Raw genomic sequence first — 27,296 nt, 5'->3', positions numbered from 1 at the left:
TTAAGTGTCTTTCTCTGCCTTCCAGTGCTCTTGCTCACCAAAATGATTTTTTTTTACAGTGGAGGTGTTCCCTGGCTAACCAGAGGAAGTTTTCTTCTGGGTCCACATCATTTGAAACTGCATCCTCAAAGCACAAAGATCGTTCATGTATAACTTTCTGCACACACTTGAAAATTGTTTTTGCATGTTCCAATTCAGCTGAGCTGAATAGAGTTTGTGGTAAGAATATAAACAGTTCTAGTTGCCTGATCTTTGGCCCACTAACAGCTAGCTACATTGGCAGTCTGCCTGCAGCTCTGGGGCTGTATCGGATTTACATAAAGTGGAGCAGATTGCTGCCATCCTCATTTTTAATATGGGACAGCAACCACCAGAGACAGCCCAGAGTCAGCATGCAATGCTTCATCTTGATCCAAGCCATCTTCCAGTTGGCATTGCCTATTGTGATCCATCTCTCTGTGTGTTCTTATCAGGAGCACATCACAAACTAATGCACAAATGGACTGTCTTCTTCTTTGGGAGGGTGATGGAAATGTCCTCCCTCCTCTTTTCCAATGTGTGAGTGTGTGAGAAAGAGGCCTTCTCCTTGCCCCTCCTTCTATTTCCTTTTCCTTATCTGCTTGTGCTGCTGATGCTAAGGGAAGGCCAGGCTAAAAGAGTGAGGTTGGGGGTTGTCAAAAGAGCTGAAGTGATTTGGGACCATAAATTCCATTGTGCTTCTTAGGCTTAACTACTCTAGAAAGTTGTACTGGGGTAAAAGTTCTGCTGGGGCAGTGCCATCAACAAAACTATTTAGTCGGAGCTCATTCACACTCAACCGCTTGTGCCAGGGCATTGTGCCCACACAGCATCAAGCTGCATTGACAAAAGGCCTGTAACACTGCATGTAGGCGATGCATGTGGATAGGCACAGTGTCCATTGATTTCAGCGGAAATTAGGAGTCTTAACTACCTTTGTGGATCTCAGCCACAGAGTCTTTTGAAAATCCACCTGCCTTGCACTTTGTGCTGAAGACAGTGGGGTGTCCAGAAGAGGAGCCAGTCCCCTAGAAAGCTTTGCCTTCCACCTCCACGTTTGACCCTGATATTGACAGTCGCGCCGTTTCTGTGGGACCTTAGCACTTGAGCTTTTACTTGACTAAACAAATGAGAATAAACACAATGTAACTCACATTGACAAAGATGCCATTTTTTGCTATTTGGAAAATATAAAAGATTCATGGCTAACCAGAGGAAACGCTTGCTCTACTGGCTATTCATATTATTTTTCATGCTGAAGTGGCCGTGAACACACACAAGGCAGCTTTGAAGCCCTCTATTCTGAACTTTAATGGTTCTGAGCTCAATACTTGTCAGTGTAGTTATGCTTTGATTACTTTGAGGACTGAGGTGCTAATGTGTCCATGTAAGTTGTAACCTCCTAGAAGCCCTTCTACCTTTTCCGTGGTATTTATGCTGCTTCTTTAAGGAAGTGGAGTATAGGACTTGGATTCTGTACTGTGTCTGTTTTATCCCTCCCTGACCGGCAGTAGTACCTGGGAGTGAATTAAACACCTCTCTTCCTTGTGCAGAGTTAACTTGTTACATCATCGCCAATCAGTGATCAGGAGTCTTCTCCTGGACCCTTGCTTTATTAAAACATCCAAGTGTTGTCATGCTGTTCTCAGACTGGCTTTGAGCAGGCTGAGGTAAATGGTCTCTCCCCTCCCCACTGAATAAACAAAAGGCCAGATTGTGACACTGTCTATAGTTCCATGCCAGGGAGTAGGAAGCCCCCTTGCTTCTCACATCATAGGTAGCCATAAGGAGAGGAGCGCAGCCTCCATGTGACTGCTACTCCCATTGTTGTGCGTGTGTGTGTGTGTTGTGGGAAGCGGGGGGAAGAACTGGCTCCATTTCCCCTCTCCCTACAATGCTCCATCCAGCACATGAGAGGAACCAGGGACAACGTTATGACTCTCTGAGATGGTTAACATGATGCCCATGAAATGATGTGTATCAATTCATAAAGCTTAAACAGCTGTAAGTCCAGCAGCTTCTTCTGCATAGAGCAGGTTAAACAAACGCAGATCTGCAAGGCCATGAAGAATAGGAGCGCTATTTCAGGAAGTAAGTTAACAGCTTGTCATAAATATAAAGGGAAGGGTAAACACCTTTAAAATCCCTCCTGGCCAGAGGAAAAGCCCTTTCACCTGTAAAGGGTTAAGAAGCTAGGAGAACCTCGCTAGCACCTGACCAAAATGACCAATGAGGAGACAAGATACTTTCAAAGCTGGAGCGGGGGAGAAACAAAGGTTCTCTCTGTCGGTGTGATGCTTTTGCCAGGAACAGAAAAGGAATGGAGTCTTAGAACTTAGTAAGTAATCTAGCTAGATATGCGTTAGATTCTGTTTTCTTTACAAGGCTGAGAAAATAAGCTGTGCTGAAGGGAATGTATATTCCTATATTTGTGTCTTTTTGTAACTTAAGGTTTTGCCTAGAGGGATTCTCTATGTTTTGAATCTGATTACCCTGTAAGGTATTTACCATCCTGATTTTACAGAGGTGATTCTTTTTACTTTTTCTTCAATTAAAATTCTTCTTTTAAGAACCTGATTGCTTCTTCATTGTTTTTAAGATTCAAGGGTCTGGGTCTGTGTTCATCTATGCAAATTGGTAAGGATTTTTATCAAGCCTTCCCCAGAAAAAGGGGTATAGCATTTGGGGAGGATTTTGGGGGGAAAGACGTTTCCAAGCGGGCTCTTTCCCTGTGATATATTTGTTAGACGCTTGGTGGTGGCAGCAATAAAATCCAAGGGCAACATTTAAAATAGTTTGTACCTTGGGGAAGTTTTAACCTAAGCTGGTAAAAATAAGCTTAGGGGATTTTCATGCAGGTCCCCACATCTGTACCCTAGAGTTCAGAGTGGGGAAGGAACCTTGACACAGCTACACATTCTAGGTGTCAGAGGCTTGATCCTTGATCCACGCTCCAGGGGCTTTGCACTGCTCCAGTGCTGCCAGGGTGATGGAAAATCAGCACAAGCAGCTATCTGGGGATTCCCCTAGTATAAAGGTAATTCCCAGGTAGCATCAAGCCAGTGTAGTCAGCGCCATGCCATGTCCCTCATAACGCTTGGTTTAGGGGTGTACGTAGGGGAAAGACGCATGATTAGAGTGCTACTGTTCTTCTGTGATATTTAGTTGCCCAAACGGCCTCTTGGAGATTGGTGCAGCTGGGCACCACTTAGAGCAGCTCTGAGATTGGAGCTCTGGAGGCTAAACTAGTGCCTGGCCAGGGTTGTGTGTGTAAAACGCTATTTTTGCACCCCTCTCAGGTGCATGATGCTCCTAGCCCTAAATCTCTAAATAAAACATGACTGTCCTTCATGAATTTGTGCCCAATGAATTCAATACACAGAAGTATTTGCTTTAAGTCAGTGATGAATCTGTAGCACACTGCATGTTTAGCTGGTCCCAGGCTGCTAGTATCAGGTTGTGATGAAGAGGGACCTTTCTTAATGTTTCCTCTGAATATTGTGGGGGTGCCTCAGTTTCCCCTATGCAGTTCTTAAGTATCTAGGTGGTGGGATAAGGGTGCGTGATCCTTGCAGAGCCCTAGAGGGCAGGTGTGTGCAGGGGTCTGGACACAGAGAATGGCTGACACCCTGTTTCCTGGCAACTGATGGCCTGGGCCCTTCCCCCCTTCAAGGTGAGAGATGGGTTGGAGAACAAAGGAATCCGGTGACCTCCTGGCCAGGGAAAGGGACAAAGCCCAGAGGAGGAGGGGCTGGAGAGAGTTTCAGTTTGGGGCTGGCTGGAGACATAGAGTGAAGTGCAGATGTGGCTGTCTGGCTCACTGCCCCCCAAAATGGACCCAGCTGAGGGGTCCTGTTCTCTGCACCTACAAACTCTGTGTTAGACCATGTTCCTGTCATCTAATAAACCTCTGTTTTACTGGCTGGCTGAGAATCACGTCTGACTGCGCAGTTGGGGTGCAGGACCCTCTGGCTTCCCCAGGACCCCGCCTGGGCGGACTCGCTGTGGGAAGCGCGCGGAGGAGCAGAGGATGCTGAATGCTCCGAGGTCAGATCCAGGAAGGTGGAAGTTGTGTGAGCTGTATGTCCTGAAGACAGTCTGCTCACAGAAAGGAGACTTCCCCAGAGTCCTGACTGGCTTCGTAGGGAGCAGTTCCAGAGCATCGCCCGGGGACTCTATGACACAGGTTAAAGTAAAAGTGTTAGGAAGAGGCTAGCTGTGTTTATGCCCAGGCTTTATACAGGAGACAAATGGATTGATGGCCAGCAAAAAGAACACTATAATTCCCAGACACACTCATCCATACCAGTTGATAGGATCCTAGTCCTACAATATGCTTTCAGTAGGTGGACCCTACTGACTTCGGTGGGGTCTGCCCAGGCAGCACTCATTGGAGGCCTTTGATGGATTCACTGATTAAGGCCAGAAGGACCCATTATGATCATCTAGCCTGATGTCATGCATAACATGGGCCTCATGCTGTAACTCAAACAGAAGTTATGAGCTTGATGCAGGAATTACATCAAATCTTTTATTATAAGGCCAGAAGGGACCATGGTGATCATACAATCCGATTTCCTGCATCACACAGGCCATAGGAGTTCCCTGGATGACTGCCTGTTTGAACCAGAGCACAGCTTTTGGAAAAACATCCAATCTTGATTTTAAAATGGCCAGTGATGGAGAATCCACCACGACCCTTGGTAAATTGTTCCAATGGTTAACGAACCTCACTGTTAAAACTCTGGCTCTTATTTCTAGTCTGAACTTGTCTAGCTTCAACTTCCAGCCACTGTTTCCTGTCATGTCTTTGTCTGCTAGCTTGAAGAATCCTTCAATATCATTTTTTTTGTTCCCCTTGAAGGTACTTCAGACTGTGATCAAGTCACCTCTTAACTGTCTCCTGGAGATACTAAATAGATCAAGCTTCTTCAGTCTCTCACTAAAAGGCATGTTTTCCACATGTTAATCAGGGTTTAGATGAATACCTTCCAGTGCTTAATTTGTAATGAAAGAGGTGACGGGGCTCCTCTTTTTTAAAAAAAATAATTTTTTTACTTTCGTAACTGACGTGGAAGCCCAGAGGTGCTGGGGCTCTGAACTGCCCAGCCTAGGGGCGCTGGGGCTCAGCCGTGGCACAAATTAAGCCCTGGTACCTTCCCCTTAAGTTTGCATCGACTATATCCTGTGACCTTGCGGTCAGCTGGCAAAGCTACTTAGCAGCATCCTGAGGACTCTTAGTACTGGGAATCATGCTAGGCAGTGCACTTAACTAAAGCAGGAGCAAAACGTTTCTTCTAAGGCCAACCCCTACTTAAAAATACTTTTTAAAGTGTAACAAATATTCAGAGGCGGGAAGGGACCTCAACAGAAGACCAGTGCGGATGCAGAAATGTTAATATGTGGATGCCAGTAAAGCATTAGATATAGTGTCACTCTGCTAGGGTTTACAGACACATAAATGGAGTGAATGGGCAATACCTGGCCAAGAGGACCCCACCCTGCAGGAGCTGCATCGCATGCTCCAAATGGAGGATCTGCTCAAAAGGGGACTCAATGTCAAGCAGGGGGAGTGGATGAGGGACTGTCTGAAGGGAGGAAGCCAATGTGCAGCTTCTGGGGACACAGCAACCCACAGAAGAAGAGCCTGGATTGAGGGTAAGACCTCCCCAGCTGGGAGGATAGGGGCCTGACCCTTTTCCCATCCTGACTCCCTGCTTACAGAGAACCACTGAGCACTGTGGAAGGAGCTAAAAATATTTGACCAATTGTGCTGCTGAGATTGATTGGGAACTCTTCCTAGGAGTGGGGGGAGTAGGCTCATGGCCCATACTGAAAAGACAGAGGGGAGGTATTAAGCGACCCAGGGGAAGCTAGGCAGGTGTACTAGGAAGAAGGAACTGAGACATTCCATGCCTCTCCTCCCTTGGCCCTGGCTTTGGACCCAGTGGAGAGGCGGGAATTGGGTTCACTTACCTTTTCCGTGCCCTGCCCCAATCCATCTTGCTGGAGAACTCTGGAGCATTGGAAATGATGGATCACGGCTTGACCACTACATCTTCTGGCCTCTGAGTGAAATGCCCTACCAATTGGCAGGAAGGGCTGTTGAACCACAGCCTGTCCACTGGGTGTGGTGAAGAGATCGGAAAATTTGGAATGCAAAAAGGGTGACTTTCACTCCTGTGCACAGAGGAAACAAAAGGACTACGAGCCATTTACACCCTCAAAAAAGGACTGAAGTGGGACTTAAGTCATGTAGTGCCCTCTGCACACGTGTGAATTCCACTCAAGTGGTGACAGTGGACAGTGAATTAGAGTCTATAGGTACAGGAAGAGTGTCACCATCAAAGTGGGAGTGGGCATATTTACCATGGAAAAAGGGAGAAATAACTAGGAGTAATGAGTTGAAACTGAAAGGGAAATTTTAAGTTGATTACTAGGAAAATATTTTTAAGAATGGAATTGTCCTATTAGACAAGGGAATAATTTTCCAAGGGAAGTGAGAAAATCCTTGTGTGGCAAAGACACAGATGGCATTTCTGGGGAAAAGGTGAGGGGATGGGTGAGATGGTTCTATGCTCCAGCTGTTGGAGTGGCCAGGGGAAGCCAGGCTTAAGTTAGAGCAGTGTTTCCCAAACTTGGGACGCTGCTTGTTCAGGGAAAGCCCCTGGCGGGCGGGACCGATTTGTTGACCTGCCACGTCCGCAGGTTCGGCCGATCGTGGCTCCCACTGACCGCGGTTTGCCGCTCCAGGCCAATGGGGGCTGCGGGAAGCAGCAGCCGGTATGTCCCTCGGCCCGTGCCGCTTCCCACAGCCCCCATTGGCTAGCAGTGGCAAACCGCGGCCAGTGGGAGCCACGATCGGCCGAACCTGCGGACATGGCAGGTAAACAAACTGGCCTGGCCTGCCAGGGGCTTTCCCTGAACAAGCGGCGTCCCAAGTTTGGGAAACACTGAGTTAGAGTAACCCTGAAGCTTCTCTGTCTTATGGGGGGCGGGAGCTGACATAGTCCCTGGCCAGCCCTAAAAGCCAGGGAATGAAAGGTGATGTGAAGCTACATTTGCTCTCTTTGGCCCTACCAGAGAATCTGGATCTACTTTTTATCAGAAGGAACAACTATATTTGCTGCCATAAGGGGGCACTGCTGGCTAGATTTTGAGGTCTTTTGCACATTTCCACATTCCTGAAGAAAAAATGTCATCTCCAGTCTCTCTTATTAAAATTCAGTAATTTCTGGATGAGTCACAATGGCTATAACGTGACTAGGTTTTATTGATTAAACTACATATTAATTGTGATGGGATGCTGCATCTTTCCTGTATAATTTACAATAGTGTATAAAATATATGTGCCACTTGAACCTTAAAAACTGCATTCTTGCTAGCTGCATAGCTCTGATAGCTGAGGGGGGTCAGCAGGGCCACGCTGCTCAGATATGGGCAAATATGTTCCACCAATTTAAAAACACTTGAGAAATAGGTGAGTAAAATGTATAGCCAGTAGGTTAATATGACTGTTGCAGCTCAGCAATCCATTGAAATAGCAGAGCAAAACTCTGTAAGAGGTACAATTTGGAAAGACCATGCATTATTTTGACCTTGACTGACAGAATGATTAACCTATTTACAGTGGCATGTAACATATTTAATGAAGTGCATGGTCTGGTTATTCCATTTTCAGAAATTAACTGCAAACACTATATTCTACTTTATTACACAGATGGGCCATGTTGTGATTCGTAAAGTATGAATCTATTTTAAGTAGGTAAAAAAAGTGCTTTTAAGGAAAACTTTACAATTGATTAACTAAATACACATTTCATATGATATAAACACAGTTAAATACATTATCTAGGTACTGTACGCAGCCAACAACAATTAGCTGCTTGGAATGAATTTTTTTTAAAAAAGAAGAAAGATAATGAACTATAATAAAAAGGCATGAAGAAAACTGAAAGCTGACTTAAAGACTAGGGAATGCAAAAATGTAATAGATACCACATCTTGCTTCTGCTCCATAATAATAATATACAAATCTGAAATAACCATGAAGAATAACATTTCTACAAAATCTTGGTGCAAATAGAAAAACAGCAATATGTAAAACACTGTTTCAAAATAAAATAAAAAATAGATCAAATCCCACTCTACTGTATTTACGGTAGATGCCTCACGTCCATTTAAATATCTTTTAGACTTTTATTGATTCTGTTACTCTAAAACAGCCATTCTACAATGTTAAGCATTAGCACACCACATCTAAACTCAATAAGCCCTTGGTGTGCCACCATTGTAATTTTAATGAGCATAGCTACCACCTGGTTGCAGGCTGCATGCTACCAGCTCTGTGTGGGAAGCACTGATCAAAACCCAGACATTCAAGGTAAGAGCTTACATTGAAGCTAAGGCGAAATGCCACGTGCAATAATGGTAGCACACTTTTGTCTAACAGTAATAACTTCCACATTGTGCCATTGCATCAACTCTTTACCTAAGTATTGTGCTAGATCCTCAGACGGTGGCATAGCTCCATTGACTTTGACGGAGTGACACACCACTTGGCGCTGGCTGAGGCTCTGGCCCTGTAACTATAATTACAGTTATCCATTCTGAACACTTCTATACTGGCCTAGCCTTTAAAAAGGCTACTGTGATGGCTCTTTTGGCGTTCAGGGGGAGAAACCAGCCATGGTGAAAGCACACCATAATTTGGTCCCTGGAAATAAAATGTACTACCCCTCTCTACACACTACAGGGTGGTATCCGGACCAGCCGGGGTTAAACATTTAGGAGTACTTGGGAGATGGCCCTTGTTAATTAGCCTTACACATCAGGAAGTATATAACCTGTTGGCCTTTGCTAGGAAAGACCTGAGAGAGATCAGCAGAATATGCCAGAAGGCCTGTACAAGGACTATGGCCAAAAGAGCTGTGGAGGGGGGATTTAGTGATGGTTTAGACTGCTTCTTTTTTTTCTTGCTGTTTAATGGCTCAGCAAGATGCATCTGACCTGAGATGCTAGGTGGAAAGGGCTTATAAGAGCCTTAGGTTCTGCTAAATAAATACAGTACCCCAGGATAAGGAAAGGATGGGGGGTGGGGAAAATGTAAAAGGAAACGTTTGTCATCAGTGTCCGCTCTGTTTCTTACAATGAGAGAGGTTGGGCTCTGCTGCCCTAATGAACAGTCATCTCACCTCGGTAATCATGGGCTTAAATACCTGTTGCTTTGAATGCTGTGTACTATTCTTGCTCAGACAGAGCCCTCTCTAGTAACAGGGCTTCACATGTCAGTTGCTTCAGTTTCTATGGGAACAAGTCACTTTGTCACAGGTTTCCCCTAGATTTAAGTTTTCATCTAGCATCTCATATTCAAACACTTGTCAGGTTTTCAATTGTTGTCTCCATCTGATTTTCAGAAGTGCTGAGTATCTGACTTCAGCTGGGGTCATGAATGTGCACTGCTTCTGCATTCTCTTTTGAAACTGTTTGTCTGGTTTTTCAGAAGAATTCAATGGGAGCTGCAGTGGACAGTACTTTTGCAATGAGGCCTTGCTATGTTTACTCCTCATTTTTAAGGCTGTCTACTGTTAACTAATACTGCTTATTATCAGTCAATACTTACAAATGATTTTTATTTACTTTGTAGTTTGACCTTTCAGAGCTACCATCTATCCTCTACAGGCTTCGTTTCCCATCCCCACCCTGCCAGAAAGAGGCCCCCTTTGTACCACTGCCCAACACGATGGGCTTGAATTTGCTTGAGGCTACACTCAGATCTTTATTCAACCTAAAGGCACAGATTTCTAAGAGAGACCCATTACCATACGAAGTTTTTATGCCAATCTGGAACTCTGATTCCTGGATCCTGGCTGGTCAAAGGGTCAGAATATTCTTCCTCCCCTCCATCCCCCCCGCTCTAATAAGCTCTCCTTTTGGAGGCGGTGTCCCCCCTTTTCTTTTTCTTGATTTCAGCGAGCTGGGGACTTTCTGCAAATCCAGCTACTTTTCACAAAAAGGAAACCTTTCTCAGAGCTCTAGCTGGTGGACACAGCTGGCTTCCTGTTCTTTTGTACAGAACCAAATGGGAATGTTTCATGATCAGCCTAAGGAAGATGGCCACATGCTGTATCTCCATGTAGTGGAGTTGTGTTTACACTGCTTCACAGTTGTGGAATAAGGCTTCTTAGTTTTTAATGAGGTCCTTATTTGTTCCCCAAAGATCCTGCTCAGTAAATATTTGCAGTAGTTCAGTTTGTCCAGAAAAATGCTTTAGGACTGAACATTCAGGCTGACAGACAATTCTGAGAACTCTTTTCACTACATGTTGCACCTCTCCTGCATCTCTGAATTCTTCCCTCGATCAATTTCAGTTTCATGCTGCCTCTGCAATTTGTTTCTGATTAGAAAACAAAACAAACCCAACAAAATAAAATTTCAGACCAAAATTCTCCATTTTAATAACAGAAGGGAGTTTGTTTCATTGTAATATTAGGCTTTCACTTTCTGGCTGCAACTGACTTAGGCCTGCCAAAACATACAAGATAAATATACACTGATCTGCCCAGTGCTCTTTCCCCCTGTTACAAATGTCTTCTGTTTGCTGAAGGAAAGCGGGGTGCAAGAAAGCATGGTAATCATGCTATCAGGGACAAGAGCCATCTTCTAAAAGCAATCCAAGCCCAAGGTCACTCAGGGGATAAATACTCTTCTTAAAGGCTCTATAGGGTTCTTGAAAAGCAAGATATATCTGCTGGATATATTTGTAGTGCCTGTCAGAAGGATCTGTTCAATGCATCAAGCCCCAGCAACCAGTGAACCAATTTGAGCTGTCCTCCCAATAATCAGCTGGCATACTTCAGCTTTGAGCCTCTTTCTCCTTGTCTAGTTAGCACCCTAGGAGATGTTTCAAACAGTGATTATGTTGATAGCAAAAGCTGTCAGCTCTGCTCCTCCAGAAGCCAACAATCAGCACCTGCTTTTGTCCAGGAAACAGAAGCAGTGGCTATTTAGATACTAGTGGCCAGATTTTGTCTGTTGTAAATCATCGTAGTTCCACTGACTTCAATAGACCTAGGTTGAATTACACCAGCTGTGACTCTATCCCCATGTGTAAGAAATACCAAGCTTGGACAGAAACGTACAATTTCTTATTGCTATCTAAAATTAAAGTGAAAATTTAAAAAAACAGACTAGTGGGTTAAAATGTGGGTTAAAATCACCACAGTAACTTCTTTCAATTATGATTTACCATGCAGTGAGCATGGTAATTTAGAAGCTCTTCCTGCATTTAAAAAGGATGATGGGAAGAGTATGTTCATGCTTTAACAAGAATATTGGTCAGAAGAGGAAAGAATGTAGATACTGTATTTTTTCAATCAGATCAATGTACTTTCTTAAGAAACAGATTTTTTATCAGTTATTATAAACATGCTTTTCAGTAGGCATCCATTTTAGCTTCTGACTGATACAGAAGTCTGTTCCTGGGGCATCTGGTCATTTTTCATTGAAGTCACCAGAATCCTCTTTTCCCCAGGAATGGGAGTTCTTCCTTTTTGATTTTTGGCTTTTTCCTGAAAAGGCATGGAAATGTGGGTTAAAATCACCACAGTAACTTCTTTCAATTATGATTTACCATGCAGTGAGCATGTCTTTCTTTTCACACCTGTCAAAGGCTGACATGTTTTAGAATGTGCTTTAAGACATTATGCCAGAATTAGGTAATTTTTAAGCAGATAAGTGCATTAGCAAACTAATGGAGATTGCTGTGAGCTACAACCAAAAGAATAAGGCCATTGCTTTGTAATTTTAAGGAAACGTGTAGACAAACTTTTGATGTTAATGATCCATATTTTTTGTGTGGTCTCAACCGTGCCTCTAGTTTTGCATTCATAGTTAAGGACCCACAGGGACAAGCAATGGTTGCGGGGAGGATGACAGCATGGGGATGAGGTAGGGTGGGTTCAAAAGTGCCTAAATGAGTTAATTAGGAGTATTCGTGCCATTGACTCTTAATTGAACTTGTGGTCCTAACTGAAACCTCACCCTAAATATTTCACTACTGCAATTGATTAGTGGATTCAACTAGGTCCTGGATTTTCAACCTGGAGGTTGCACACTCATTTAACTGCACCTGCAGTTTTGGCTCCACAATGGATGGTAGGCACAAAACTAGATGTCATTTTAACAAATTTGTCCATGTCAGTTTAAACAGTGAATTAATTAAGGCTGCAGTTAATTCCTGTAAGTATGCAAAGCCCCTATGATTGTACTTATTCATAGGAGTTTACTTTTTTAGGCTGCTGGTGGGGAATGAAGGAGGATTATTCCTTCCTCCCCATCCAGAGAGAGAAACCTGGGTGATTCAGTTCTGATGCTTGTTTGATTACAAATAACTTTAATCTGTGAATGGAGTCCTTCTTTATGGTCAGGTGTTTCTGAAGAGGATGCCGAAGGTGTCAAAGTTATTCTGGTTTGAAGAATTAAGCTAGCTAAGGCCTTAAGCTGCTGGATATATCTCTGGTAAGACTCACACAAATGTGTAAAATGATATGGTAACTTTCATGAAGCAGCTCTACTTAGCAGAGTTTCTCTCTTTTCCCTGATGCATGTTCAGAGCTGAATCTTTTTATTTGGTGCCTATATCTATCTTTTACCAGATGTAACCCAGCAGGAAAGTCCACCACTCTCAGCTAGGAGTGGCAGATAACTTGGAAGCCTTTCCTACTCAGGGGGAGGTTTTCAAAGGTACTAATGGCAGTTATGTCCTCAACTCCCATTGATTTTCAGTGCGAGATGGGTGCCTCGCTGCCATTTGTGCCTTTCAGAATATCCTTCCTAGTGTGGTCAGGCAGGAGGATAGCCAGCAAACTAATGTCTTGGGCTTGAAAGAGCTTAGGAGAGTCCTCTGTTAGATAAATAGTTCAACCCATTTAAACAGAGGGGTCCCCAAGAGCATTTATTTTTTGAATACCTCTCTCTCTATTTTCCCACTGAGTATACACTGATCTGGGGAAGGTAAATGGGTAAAAGTGCTGGCCCGTAAATCTGAGGCCCTATATCAGCCTGGATTGGAATCTAAATTGGCTGAACATATTGCCTGTTTTCAGAGCTAATTTTATAAGAAAAGAGGGTGTGTGTATAATTTGCAAATCCCTTGCCATGCATGAAGCTTTAAAAAAAACAAAAACAAAAAACCCCAGACAAGCAAGCATCTCAACACTAACCTGATTGAATGCTCCTATTTAAAGGCTGCTTGCGCACTGTGAGGGGAACTCGGGCCAGCGCAGCCAGCTCAGTGATGAAATCCTGTTCTGCTTGCTGAACACAAAGGAAGACTTATTATGATACTTTATAAAAAGAGAAGAATGCTAACAAAGTTCAAACAGTTTGATTCCAGGCCATCCTAGCCTACTCATAGGTGGGTTTGGAAGTGTGAAGAGCAAGGCAGTCACCAGGGTCACATCTGTGAACCGAAGTATGTACTAGTAGTAGTAATAAGAAGGCTATGTCCTCTGCTTTTGCTCAGCAAAGAGAAAGTGATGTGGAGATGACAAAAATGTTCTCTCTATGATAGGGTGGGCATGCTCACAACTGGCTCCAGAGGGAACTTGAGGTGAGAAAAATGCACATTAAAATAAAAACTACTCATCAAATGTTGTACTCTGTGCTAATGGAATACCCTTTAGGAGGATTGGACTTAACACGTTATTTGGTCTGCTCTTGAAAAGGCTTCTGCAAACTTAGAGAGCCTGATCCACAGTCCACTAAAGTCAATGGGGCATTTCTCTGTTGACTTCAATGGGCTTTGGAAAAAGCCCTCAGAGCCCCTCAGAAGTTTTGCCACTGACTTCAACAGAAGCAGGAGCAGGTCCTCAGCTAGCTATACCTGCAACTTGTTTTACCTTGATTTACCTTTAGCTGATTTTCAAGCTGTGTTTCTAGATGATGCAATACCAGTATCTTCTGTTTTAAGGAGTCCAGACGAACCTGCTGCTGCACATCAAACTGAGCCAAGAATTTTTGTTGTTGTAACAACATCCTGGTGAAGGAAAGCAGGCTAGTTCAAGAGGGTTTAGTGAGTTTAACCTAGGGAATAGATCTATTTTTGTGCTATTTAGAAAGTTTCTTACAGAGTGAGAAACTCTGACTAATGAAATCACCCCTTGCAGCCATAAAAAGACCATTAATTTTGCCAAAGCAATTAATTTTAACAGCTTCCATAGTCACTAAATGCAATATGATTTTTTTTTCTTTTTTGGTAGGTTTGCTCTTCCTCCAAACTGCAGGGGCATATGTTGCTTTGGATAGTCTTTTGGTAAGATTTAGGCCCTCTTTTGTAATGTTCTAAGGTTAGAGGCTGACCTAAAAAACAATGTTATATTCTGCATGGTATTTTCAAATCAGCTCTTTTGTCTTTCCCTGTATCCTCCACGTGCCAAGAGAAGTTACTTGTGGAAGCACAGCTAGAAGAGAAAAGAATTAGGAATTTCACTCTTGGCATTACACAGCTTAGTTGAGACTGAGCCAAACTTGTATTAGCAAATGTATTCTTTGCTTGGCTTGTTTTGCTAGCCAAAGATTAATATTAGTACAGTAGAACCTGAATGTCTGTAACTCTGCTGAATCTGAAATACTTCTTTCCTCTGATCAGTTATTAGCACTATTAATCACCCACAAGATTCCTGAGAACTATTAGTGCCTTTGATCTCCTAGAGCAGTGTTTCTCAACCTGGGGGTTGCGGGACAGGTTTAGGTGGGGCAGGGGCAGCTTCTGCCCCAGGTAGCAGGGATCAGGCCACTTCAGCCCCTACCTTTTCAAGCTTTAGTAAGGGGGGAGGGAGGGGTCATGATTGGTTTTTTTTTTTTTTTTTTAAGTCCAAAGGGGGTCGCCAGCACAAAAAGGCTGAGAAACGCTGTCCTAGAGCATTCTCAAATATGAACGCCACCTGTACACCACCAAATTAAATGATCAAGGCCCATTTTAATGTTGAATGCTTATAGAATGTTGGCTTTTTCTAATTGCTCTTTGAGCATGGAATGAAACAACTGAATTGAGGCCCTAAACCCGCTACTGGTGAAATCAATGGGAGTCTTTCCATTTGTATGAATAGGAGCTTCCCCACTGATTTCCTTAGAACCAGGATTTGGCCTTAGAAGAAATCACAATGACAAGTGTGGTGCAAGTGTTGATTGATTAATTTCTAAAATACTACTTTGGATTAACCAAAAACTTCATTCTCCATCACTATGTACTTCTGCTTGTACTAAGGTTGATTTCATTGTTTTAACCAGATTAGACAGAATATGATGTATCTGAAAGTCTCAATCTCATATTTACTCCAAAGAACTTTTAAAAGTTTAGTAAATGGTTTAAATTTTTTTTTTTTACAAAAAACTGTTCTGATAGCAAGTGCCTTATGTGTTACTTTATGTATTGTGATTAATGAACATCAAAATGTTTAATTGTGACAGAGCAATTCTCTGAGCTCAGATACACACAAATTGAGAATACACTTTCCTTTTTCTTTAAAGGCAAAACACAAACAAATGTCAAGAACAAGTTTTTGTGGTCTGTTGTTGGAAGTTATTTAATCACAGCTCAGTTCACAAAACTGAAACAACTCATGATTTAAATATCAAGAATAAGTAATATTCCCGCCTGCTCTCACCTTTGATGGACTGCTGATGACCTGTTCAGGGTGCTTTGATTCACTTTTTCTTTCAATGTTTGTTCATTTTCTTCTTTTTTTCTGAGTCTGTTACTTTCAGTTCTTTCTGCTAAAATAACATTTCTGTAAAATCTTTTGCTCAAAATAACAAATCTTGTGACATTTTTACTTTGAGTTGTGACAATATATTAATTTTCTTATCAGCACAATTCAATACAATGCCAGTCTTTCCAAAGTTAGTGCTGTTTTAATGTGTAAAGTACATCTTACATACACCTGGTGTGTATACTTATGCTACTGTAATTTGTTGAAAAATTGGTCAGTCTTTTTGTAAGTCACTTTTTCAGACAGGCTCAGATGCAGGTGGTAATTTTCAGGCAATTATTATTTTTATGCACTTTTTCCAGTAGACTGAAAAGAAATGTACAAGAAATTCAAGTGACAGGTCATAGAACTCAGCTCAGGTTACAATCTAGACTTCTGCTAGCCACAAGTCCTTCATACTAACAACTAGGTTGTGAAGTTTTCAAGGCATACCCATTTTGATTTCTTTTTGAGGGGGCGATGAAGAAGGCAAGAACAAGCCCGGCTAATCTCAAGGGCCTAATCCATTCTGGGTTTAACTACACTAAAGTCAAAAACAAGGAATGGATGTAGTCCCCGGTTTCTAAACTTGTTTAGTTTTATTAGTCTTATGCTTTAATGAAGAGCACAGGCACCGCTTATGCTAACCGCTGCTGCAGGCTCCTTGTTTTCCTAAGCACAGGGGAGCACTTGATGCAAGCACAAGCCCAATCCTCTCCTGAAAATAGTATGGCAGACTTCCAAGTGGATGAGATGGCAGCTGTTTCCAAGCAGTACGTCAGGCACAGTTGGACCTAGAGTAGACAGTAAGATAAGGAGAAAGCAAAACAAGAGGCAAGGAGCAAGAAGCAGCTGTCACAGGGCAGCATCTGAAGAAAAGGCACTAATTTGAAGTTTCTCAGACAGGTTATGGTTAATGACCGGTGGCAAGAGTTAAAAGATAGATGAAAGTGCTATAGAACTCTGTCTCCTAACGTAATAAAAACAAGAATCACAAAAGAGAAGAAGTGGTTCATAGCTATTAGAAACCTAAGATGGATAGCAGTAAAAGCACATGGGTCTTCACTATTCTTTCACTCTAGTAATTCATGATTGCTTTTTGTTTGATTTGTGATTCTTCACTGGGTGTGTCTTGGGCCACACAGGTCTAGACAGTATTATCGAGGGCCTGATACACTCCTGTTTTTATTACCAACATAAATAAATTTCTGCTCTATCATGCTAGTAGGTTTATACTCAAGTAGTGCAATGACAGTATTTTTCCCCCTAACTGCATCTTCAATCAAAGAGCAAAACCACATTCTTAGCAGCTGCTTATAAATTTAAATCTCACACAGCTTGTAAGCAGTAATACTCATGTGCTGAACCATTAATATTACCCAAACAGACAACAAAATGAGTAACTGCCATAACTCTCACTCCATATTTTGTCACTCAGTCATGAGTGATATTCAAAGCCCTGCTTAAGCAAACCGTTTAGACATATGTTTAAATACATCCCTATTAGGAAAATACTTCGGCACATGCTTAACTGTAGCCAGCTGCTTAGACCCATCAAAGACACTGGGATTTAAGCAGGTTTTTAAGTTCAGAGCTGACTAGGGATGCACTACTGAATCAGGGCCAAAGCCTTCAAGAGTTGAGGACACTCGCTCAGCATCTTTCAGGATCAGACCCTGGATGACACATACCGGGACCCTTTACTGCATGGCTCCTGTTCAACAATGCAGGCTCTAAAATGCATTGGAGTTCCTACCCCTTATATCGCATGCTTCAGCACAGAAAACTGAATGGGAGGTGGTGGTCATTGTCTGGTATAGCCACGGTCTTAGTTCGGTGAACTGGTAACATTTTGGAAACCAAAGCCTATCATTATTATACTTCCAGCACTTTGTATTGTTTTTGAAGGTGCAAGCAGATCTACAAATTCAATTTACTTTGTGATGTACTGTTACATTCTGTAATGTTTAAAGATATCTTTATATGCTGTGACAGGGTGCTAAGAGCAGCACCCTGATCACTGACAATGCTGCAGCCTAGCTGAGGGCAGGCCCAGCTGAGGGCAATTAGATACTTTCTGGTAGGGGATTGTGATCACCTGGGTGGCAATCACCTGGGTTAACAAGGTAATTGGGGGGTGGGGAGGGAGAATATAAGGAGAGGAAACAGGAAGCAAAGGTGACTGAGAAGGAAGCTCAGGTGGGGGTGGGCTGCAGGGGAAGCTGGTCCTTGCCACAAACCAATGTTGCATAGTTTTCTTATGTAAGAAGGCACACCTTGGCAAAAGATATACATTTGTGACTGCAGAACCACCTGAACTGGCCAGGCAGTGAGGTTTACCAGGTAGCAAAGAAGGGGGCCTGTCACATACTGCATACACGCTAATGGCATTTGTCAACAGTAAAGCTTAACACCCCATAATTACTGCTATTCTTCATACCCTGAAGGGATTTCAGTTGTTGAAGTTTTCTGTCTTCATGCCCGTCCATGATTTTTTCTATTTGCTGGTAGTAGCTTTGCACCAGTCTATTGACACCATTGCTGGTCACATATACACTCTCTACAGTTGCTTCTATCAGTCTCTCCTGCAATACACAGTACAAGTAGCTATGAATTTATTAAGGGAAGAACTAAACTGTCTGTCTGCGTCAGAAGCAAAAATAGAAGACTTGCAGAAACTTCATTTTCTAAGTGTGAGTGTGTATGTGTGCAAGTGCATGTCTGTGAATTTAGTACTTGTGAAATGTGCCAGATTGATGGTCTGGAAAATAGAGCCCTCTGTTTATCCACAGAACAGTACAATATGAATAGTGACAGTGCAAACTTCCCTACTAATATGCTTCAATCTGCATCTGGAGGGGACCCCTTCTATGAAGGAGGGGTTCAGTCTCCATAACCCATTCCACACTAGACTGCTATTGAGCTACAATGCACACACAGCTCTCCCATTTTTCACCGTACAGTAAATTAAGCAGCTTCTCCTCTTATCTCTGTCAATCTTGCTATATACTTTAATATGGATCAACCAATTTTCATCTTGACTGACTTGGCAATCATTCTGTTTAATTCATAGTATTTATTAACTTTAAACTCCTTGTAAATGGGCAGTGTTGGGTAGTAAATGGTCCCAATATGCTCCTAACCATACTAAAGCTGTCTTGGAGAGAGCTCTCAACTCTCTTCTACTTCTGAATTGGGCCTAAGACCTGGTCTGGCTGCCAGGATGAGTCAGCAGAAGAGCTCTGCGTCTCTATACAGCATTTGTAAGATCATATAACAGGTTGTAGTTCTTCCGCTTGTGATGCTTTCTTATGCTGGATAATAAATTACTCTAGTGTCCCTCCATTTTATCGAACAAAGTATTTCCCATTTCCTAAAAAGGCTGATCAAATACCTTGAAGTCCTCTCCGTCCTCGGAGCTTTGATTAGCAGCTTCTTGCCGGGCATGCTGGAGCAAGGCCTGCCCAGTCACTTGTTCCATGTGCTGCTGTACAAGCTGAAGAGCTTCTTGAATTTCTGCAACTAACTGCTGATGAAATTCCAAACGTGTTTGTTGAGTTTCCTCCTCCAGCTTCTCCTCTTCTTCCAGAATGTGAGATTCCTAGTAATCACATAAAAGCTATGAGAGCTACATACCTTTAATGCCAAATAACAGGACATTAGACTCTTGATTCTTTAGAAGACAAAGACATCCTTGGGATAAGTCCATTGATCTTAATAGCTATATCGAAGTTGACCTTATTGTATATGTGGTTTTTAAAGGAAATTCCCTTCACCCCTGCAACAAGGCTGTCTTTTGACTACATCTAAATGTACCTATTTCTGGCTCCCTCCAGAGATGGGTGAGTGGTTGTGTATTTAGAATGTTCATCATGTGTACTATTGGGGGGTAGTGTGCTGCCGAAGGTGTCCTCTTTCAGATGAGATTTGAAATTGAGGTCTTGACTACTTCTGGTAGCTAAGCTTTCAACAGCTAGTGTGCTAACCTCAATGACCTGGCTTTATTCCAATCTGGGTAACTACAATTGCTTACCACGGTTTCAATTGTTTTGTATTTTTTTTTCTATTTTGTCCTAAACTTTTGTTCAGTTTTGCTAGGCACTGTTAAATGGATGATTTGTTTCATCCCAGAGGCAGCTGCATTTTGAATGAAACAATTTTTATATGGAAAGTAGGAAAACTACTTTGGGATCCTTTGCAGTGCAAGACACTAAGTAACAACTATGCTCAGGCACTCAGATAAGAGGGTGATGAGGGTAGTATATTGTAAGGTCTTAGAAGATAACAGTAATTCAAAACACCTGTTTTCTCTAGCAGAGGGTATAGGAGGAGAGAAGGGGAAAATGAGGCACATTTTAAACATAAATTCAGTAAAAGACAGAGAGAATAAGTAAGGTAAAAAGACTTTCTACAAAGGAACATGTTCCAGGCATTGCAATTATTTCTATATCCCTTGACTTGGTCTGCTATAAATATTATTTACTTAATTGATACCTATTAGCGATGGCAGAAGCTGGTCAGGTGCTGCTTGCACGCAGCAATCTAGGGATTTGCTGGATCTCAAGAAGTCCCCCCCGAAATGGGAAGCACTGAAAAGATATCACATTTTTGAAGCAAATTCTATGTGCTACCCATCTGTGAGCATACAGAAAGCTAACACATAACATGGCATAGTTCACTGCTGAGTGACCTTGGGCAAGTCACTTCACTTCTGTGCCTCAGATTTTCCACCTGTAAAATGGGGATAATGATACTGACTAGAGCTGGTTGAAAAATTTTCAGCAAAACTTTTCCATTGAAAACTGTTTTGCCAAAACTGAAAAGTTTTGTGCAAATGTGATGGTTTCAATGAAAATTTCATCAGGAAGTTTCTCGGGTCCAGGCTGGAATTTCTGAAAGTGGGGAGAGAGGAAACCAACCCACTCTGAATTGGCAGAACAGGGAACTGAACCAGGTCTCCTACATCCAATGTAAATGCTCTAACTACTAGGCTACTGGCTGGGGAGGTGTGTGGTGGGGAGTGGTTGGTCTCTGTCTCTCATGTTTTTTGTGAAAAATTCCAGAAGCTCTAATTTTTGTTCTGCATTGGAACAAAAATTAATTTTGAAACCTTGAAACTTTTTGCAAAATTGAATTGTTTACCAGCCAGTCCTAATACTGACCTCTTCTGTAAAGTGCTTGGAGATCTGCTGATGAAAAGTGCCAAATAAGAGCAAGGTACTGTCATTATAGCAGACAGCTTCCAGGAGAAATAGTTCAGTGTTTAAAAACAGTATGTTATGTAGAGCTCAGACTATTCAGATGAGTCCCATGATTACAGCAGATTTCAAATCCTTCAGATTGAGTCCTTATGCTGTGACACATCTTGTCCTTCCAAAATATCATACTAATATGAACAAACGAGGAGTCCTTGTGGCACCATAGAGACTAACGAATTTATTTGGCATAAGCTTTCGTGGGCTAAAACCCACTTCATCAGTGGGTTTTAGCCCACGAAAGCTTATGTCCAAATAAATTCGTTAGTCTCTATGGTGCCACAAGGACTCCTCGTTTGTTTTTGCTGATTCAGACTAACACGGCTACACCTCTGAAACCTGACACTAATATGAGTAAGGGGATAGGATGGGATAAAACAGGAACAACACTGAAGAGAGTGTTTACAAAAACTGCATTTCAAATCAATGCTATTTAGAATTAAATGTGGACATTCTTTCTTTTCTTTTCTTTTTATTTTGAGGGTAAGCTTCCAACAAAATAAAATTAATCTGGCAGCTGCTCGAAGTAACTACATTCCTCACGGAAAGTAAAAAATGAGAGTAGAACTATAACTACCCACAGTTATTTTGGAGAGTGAGGGTGCCTATGTTAATGCTGGACTGTTTTGACATATCTTTATTTATAATTCAGGCAGAAGTTTCTGATTTCTTTCTGTCTTAAGCCAACAGGAATTTTATTTACCTGTTTTTCTTCTTTTACAAGGCACAAATGTCATCTCATCATAGTTGAACTTTGGGTTTGTGTTGCTGTTTTCCTAAATGACATTTACATTTTTATACTAAATTAGAAGATTCATTGCCCCCATTACGCTATCTAGCAGCTCATCTAAAACGGCATATGCTCAAATTTAAATGACTTTTAAAAAAAGACTGTAAAAGTAAACAATTTACAGACTCTCAGTCAGACAATCTGTTATCCCCTCCCACCCTTGCTCATGTAAGGGCTCTGGAGTCTAGTTTTGGAGGATCCCATTTAACATTCTTGGATTTTGTCTTTTTTTGCTAGTCAGCTCCTTCCCCTTTCTCCTGTGGCAGGGGGAATTATAAGGTGTTGTTCTTGGCATTTCTTTAGAGGGCCAGTTTGTGGCTGGCCTCTACAGAGCAGTACAAGACGGGGGTGGTGAAAAGAATATGCCTCATACCCTGCACCTGATCTATCCAGAATCTTGCTGGGGAACAGAGTCTCTGCTGCTGATCAGTGTCCATGTGGGTATCAAGTGGGAGGTAGGTTAAATGAAAAAAACAGGAGGAATGTGGTAAAAATGTGTTTGTTTTAACCTGAGGCAGTATTTATAATATCCAAGACTTTTACATTCAATAGGGAATATTTTGATGGACAAAGCCATACCAAATGGGTATCCAAATTATACTGGCATCTGGTTGCAGACAAAGTTGCTGACCCTCCTACTTAAAGCACAGAATGAAAGATAGAGTCAAATAATAGGCAGGCAATTGAAGAAAGACCAGGGCTGAGTTTTACAGAAGCTACTCATCTGCTACAGTTGTAGTTAGCTTCTGAAGGCACTTTCCATAGGTCATACAGCTACATTGTGTTTCATAGGAAATTCAACCTTGCATATCCAGCAGTGTTGGATAGGTTGGGAACGAACCTGAGTGCCTGATGGGAACGTTGATATTTGAAATCTATATTAAGTATACATTAGAAAATAATTGAACTGAAGATTAACTTTCCAGAAAGGTCATGCAGATACAAACTATACTTCTTTCCCAGAGACAAATATATTCATTGGCCGTTCTTGAGTGTCTAACTCCCATCAACTCTAGAAACACATAAAATAGATCAGCTAGAGGACATTGCTAAGTTAGGGAAGGAAAAAGAGAAGATGGTCAGCTTCTCGAATGGAGTGAATGACCACCACAGAACATATTTTTGGGTCTGTTGAGAGACATAGGAACCCTTTACCCCAACGAAAGGTCTTTACAGTGCACGATTACTCGCGGCTCTGGTGGGAATTTCTCACCTTGTTGCATGGGCTTGTTTCCTTTACATGCTCGCACTGTATGTTTCAACTGTTGCTTTCATATCAAATAAAAAACAAAAATCTTTGTTGTTCTTGCTAGAGGAGCCTTACAGTTAAAGGAGGAGTGATGTCCTTTGTATACCTAAGGCTGCAGGAAACCGTAATTTTCTATTGAAATGATACTTGTGCTAAGCCACCTGACATGTCAATGATGGGTATTTCTTTAATTTTTGGGACTCCCTAGGCTGCTTTCAATGCCAGACATTATACAAGGGAAGAACTATAGTGAAAACGGTCAGGAAATGATAAATACCATTGCTTTCTGTAGTTGCCATTGGTGTTCATCTTGACAGTGTGAGGAACTCTTTTGAAGAGTATGTTGCTCTCTTAGCTCCTGAAGCAAGCTTTTCTTCTGGGACATTTTCATGTGAGTCAGAGTAGCCATAGCAACATTTCGGACAGCTAACCTTCTGAGAACTGTACACAACAAGAGCCTGTGTTTCCGTAATATGTATTTAGCAGACCTGTGAAAGGGATCATGGCTTTTTAATCTCCATTTATCAACCAAACTACTTTATTGTGCGTATTTATGTTCAACAGTGATGGTCATAGCTCACAGATGAAAGAGTTACAACAAATACAATGCAGGGGCTGTCCTACAAATGATATCCCAAAATGCTTTACAGAGTTATACAGTACGGATGTCACTATGACAATTTTCCAACTTTGAAGTGACAAAGTAAAAATAAAAAGAGAGGAGGGAAAGAAATTAAGAAGCCTATATAATGCAGTAAAAGATCTCCTCATTTGAAATGAGATGGAAAGTGCATGTGTATACGGGTGGATATATGGGAAGGCTATTCCAAATTTCAGGAGCTGCACAACACTCTTTGCCACCAGCAGCGATGGTACTGTGTTGTGGGACAGAGATAAGACAAGCGTTTGAGTGGAGGGGAGCAGGTAGAGGAAGTTCATGGTGCATTTTAAGAAATAAAGAGGGCAATTTTGAGCCACCTCCTGACATGGATGGGGAGCTAATGGAGTTGTCTCAGGATGTGGGGCAAGGTAGGCATGCTTGTGTGTGTTAGAAGGGTGGCATCAGCTTTCTGAACATAATGGAGACTCAGGATGTGGAGGTCCCAGAGAAGAATTGCAATAGTCAGAGGAAATAAAGGACTACATGAGGACTTATGCAACGGTGGTGTCAAGACGGTGGTATATAGTGGTAATATTGCAGAGATAGTGATAGGCAGATCTGCATGCATACTTTAGGAGAAAGATTTCAAAGTAACACACAATGTCAAAGTTATGGTCAAATGAAGACACTTGGTGTCTTAATGAAAAAAGACAGACAGAATACGTGGAGTTGTTTATTGAGAAGGCTACTCCTGCCCAAAGGAACTGTATCTCTAAGACATTTATCTGAAAGATGGGATGAAGTTGTAGTTTTCTTCATCAAGACAGGAAGAGAGAGTGGGCAGGAAGAAGTAAGTGTATTAACAGATATGTACAGTTGTGTATCGGATTAAAAGCAGAAAGGATTAAAGGTCAAGAGAGAAGACCAGTGAACTGAGCACTTCATCTTGTGGGAGGCTATGGTTGGTGTATAGCAGGAACCCTGGCCTGCTACAAAGTGAGGCAGAGAAATCCAGTTCCTAGGTAGCAGGCGAATTTATGAGTGCAAAGTTAGGGATGATTTAGAAACAAGAATAAATATACTGAGAACAAACCCTTTGACAAACCACAGATTGTCCTACCAGGAGGAAAGGTCCATGTGTAACCCATCACTATTACTAGTAAGCGTTAATATGACACAGTGAGGATGTTTGCTTTTCCTTATCATAGGATTTTTGCAGTTTTAGCTAGTGAAAAATTAATGCTCATTCAATTCAAAACCTATGGTAATTCTCTCTTGGTATGAATAACTGAAGAGTCCCTCTTTATCACTCCCACCCAAGCCTGGATTATCCTAGAGTTTTGCATTACACCTGCAGTTTTACAGCATTTCTTAAAAGTGATAAGACCATACTCACTCCTCACTGAGGCCGCCTAATCGGCTTAAAACACCTTGGATAATCTTCTCATGTTTCTCATACAGGTGTTTTTGCATCACAGCAGACAGAGCATACTCCTTGGTCCATAGCTAAGAGAAGAGGGGGGAAACCCCACAATGTTAAGATTTCCTCATTTTAATCACTTTTAAATGGTGCAATACTATGAATTGGGTTTTTATTCTGTCATGTGTTTATGAATACTGTTACAGACCCTTATTTCCCTTGCTCTCAAATACAGAATTCATACTGCAGTATTTACAGATGCCCCTGCTGTCAAGCTATGCTGTTCAGGAGTATTTTTTTCCAGTACATATGGACCTGATCCAAAGCTTGGATCAGGGCTGAGATGTGCTTCCCATTGATTTGACTTTGTGGTCTCTTCATTTGTCTGGCAGAGGGAAACCAAACAAACAGGCACAATAATATTTTAATGAGTGATGTCTGTGAGCTTCAAAGGATTTTTTTTGGGAACACCTGAATAAGATCATACCTGAAGACCCTTTCTGAAGGGCAGTGTGTTTTTTACTTTCCCTGAACAAGGTGAAAATTTTGTCATCTTGCATCAGATGCCATATTACATACAGAGAGACAAGGTGGGTGAGGTAATATCTTTTATTGGACCATATCTTTTATTACCTCACCCACCTTGTCTCTCTAACATCCTGAGACCGACAGGCTATAACAATAATGCATATTTTATACAGTTCACAAGGTAAGGGAGATAGTGTTGTCTATTGGTTGGAAAAGGAGATCGGGGTCTGGACTTACAGATTCCATTTACGACTTTACCGTTCAGCCACTGTGCTGCTTTGGACATGGAGTTTAATCTACTGGGTGTCTCCATTTACCCATCTGTGAAATACAATTTAAATTAGCTCTCCTCCCCTAGCTCTCCCAGTGCAGCTGGTTTGATCAATATATCTGTCTTTTAGACTGTAAACATTTTGGGGCAGGGACTGTCCTTAACTTTGCCTTGTGCTGTGCTAACAATGCTGCCGGCACTAAACCTATGACAATATGGGTACTTATGCCCAAAGCTCTTCTATTACTGAAGGCTGAAGCATTATATTTTTAGGCTGCACTGGAGTCAAATGACTGTTGGGTGAAATTCAAGGTACTAGTTAGCCTGAGAGAGATACTTTAATTTAGAGTTTTATATCTCAAAAACTGCTTCCCATCCACTTTGTGATCTGTGCTCACTCCAGCAGAAGATGTTCTGGATAAGTGGACAAAGCACCAGTTAAGTTGAGAGAGCTGAGCCCATTAACCCCAGCAGAGAGTTGGACCCTGGAACAAGGGGAGACTCTTGCAGGTGCAAGAGAATTGGACAAGGTGAGAAGCTTGCAGATGCTGATGGTAAAGCTTGATACTGAGTCTTCCTATCTCATATTCACTCCTTGTGGACATTACTGAGCCCACCTAGCCACTTTTGGAAGGGCTGCAAGATGTACCTATTTGGCCAGGACATCCAAAATGATGAAATTCTGGATTCATAGCTGAATGGTAAAGCTGCAAGCAGGTGCAGCTGCCGGCGTCAAATTAAACTTTAAAAGCCCTTGGATACAACAGGGATGGGTGCCAACTAAATGCCTGTAATAATAAAATAATTGTACCAATATCTCTCTTTGGGTCATTCTGTTCATGGATAGGGCAGTGACACAAAGACCTACCTGCGGTTCACTACTCTGTATCAGCAGCTTTCGGCAGGACTGACATACTCGCTATACATAACACACTGTTGTCATAATCTGTAGCTAAATGATGCCATGTAAGATACCACTGGAAAACTAATAACTCCCTGATCATTAATAGTCTTCCATGATGTGAGTACAGGGTATGTACAAAGTTATCAGTATGTGCTAGAATTATGTTCTGGAAATGTATTTGGCAAGCAGTACATAAGCCCAGTCTGTCCTAGACAAAGAAAATGTGTATTGTATTGTCCTCAGGCACAGATCATGAAGGCACATTTACACAAAATGGAAACAAAGCCATCAACCTTGTGAGTGTGGGAGACTGCCTCGGGGTGGATAGGGCTAAAAACTTCAAATAAATAACTGAATCAACTAACTGTATACAATATTACTGTATTGTAAAAGTGTATCAAGGAAGGTCTTTTCTGGAAGCTAATGACACACTGGTGATCAATATAATTGTGAAATATATGTATTAATACTATATGAGGAAATGTGGATAATTAATAATATTAAACTT

At 41.9% G+C, this 27,296-nt stretch overlaps 1 protein-coding gene across 5 annotated transcripts in view; it reads right to left on the bottom strand.

Moving 5' to 3' along the window:
• Positions 1–10,450: 10,450 nt before the first annotated feature.
• Positions 10,451–27,296, bottom strand: part of EVC (EvC ciliary complex subunit 1) — an 80,676-nt gene continuing 63,830 nt past the window's right edge. For 2 of the 5 annotated variants that reach the window (XM_048848899.2, XM_048848900.2), the window contains 8 exons: positions 25,062–25,171; positions 23,342–23,552; positions 19,165–19,371; positions 18,211–18,355; positions 15,687–15,795; positions 13,930–14,056; positions 13,242–13,335; positions 10,451–11,588 (listed from right to left, as the gene is read on the bottom strand). In XM_048848899.2, coding sequence (XP_048704856.2) covers positions 11,512–11,588; positions 13,242–13,335; positions 13,930–14,056; positions 15,687–15,795; positions 18,211–18,355; positions 19,165–19,371; positions 23,342–23,552; positions 25,062–25,171 — 1,080 coding nt within the window. In that variant the 3' untranslated portion in view covers positions 10,451–11,511. The other 3 variants (XM_048848901.2, XM_048848903.2, XM_048848902.2) reach the window with 3 other exon arrangements.

The sequence above is a fragment of the Caretta caretta genome, chromosome 4 (genome assembly GCF_965140235.1).
Source record: "Caretta caretta isolate rCarCar2 chromosome 4, rCarCar1.hap1, whole genome shotgun sequence".
Taxonomy (NCBI): domain Eukaryota; kingdom Metazoa; phylum Chordata; order Testudines; family Cheloniidae; genus Caretta; species Caretta caretta.
This window is presented reverse-complemented; position numbering and strand designations above follow the sequence as displayed.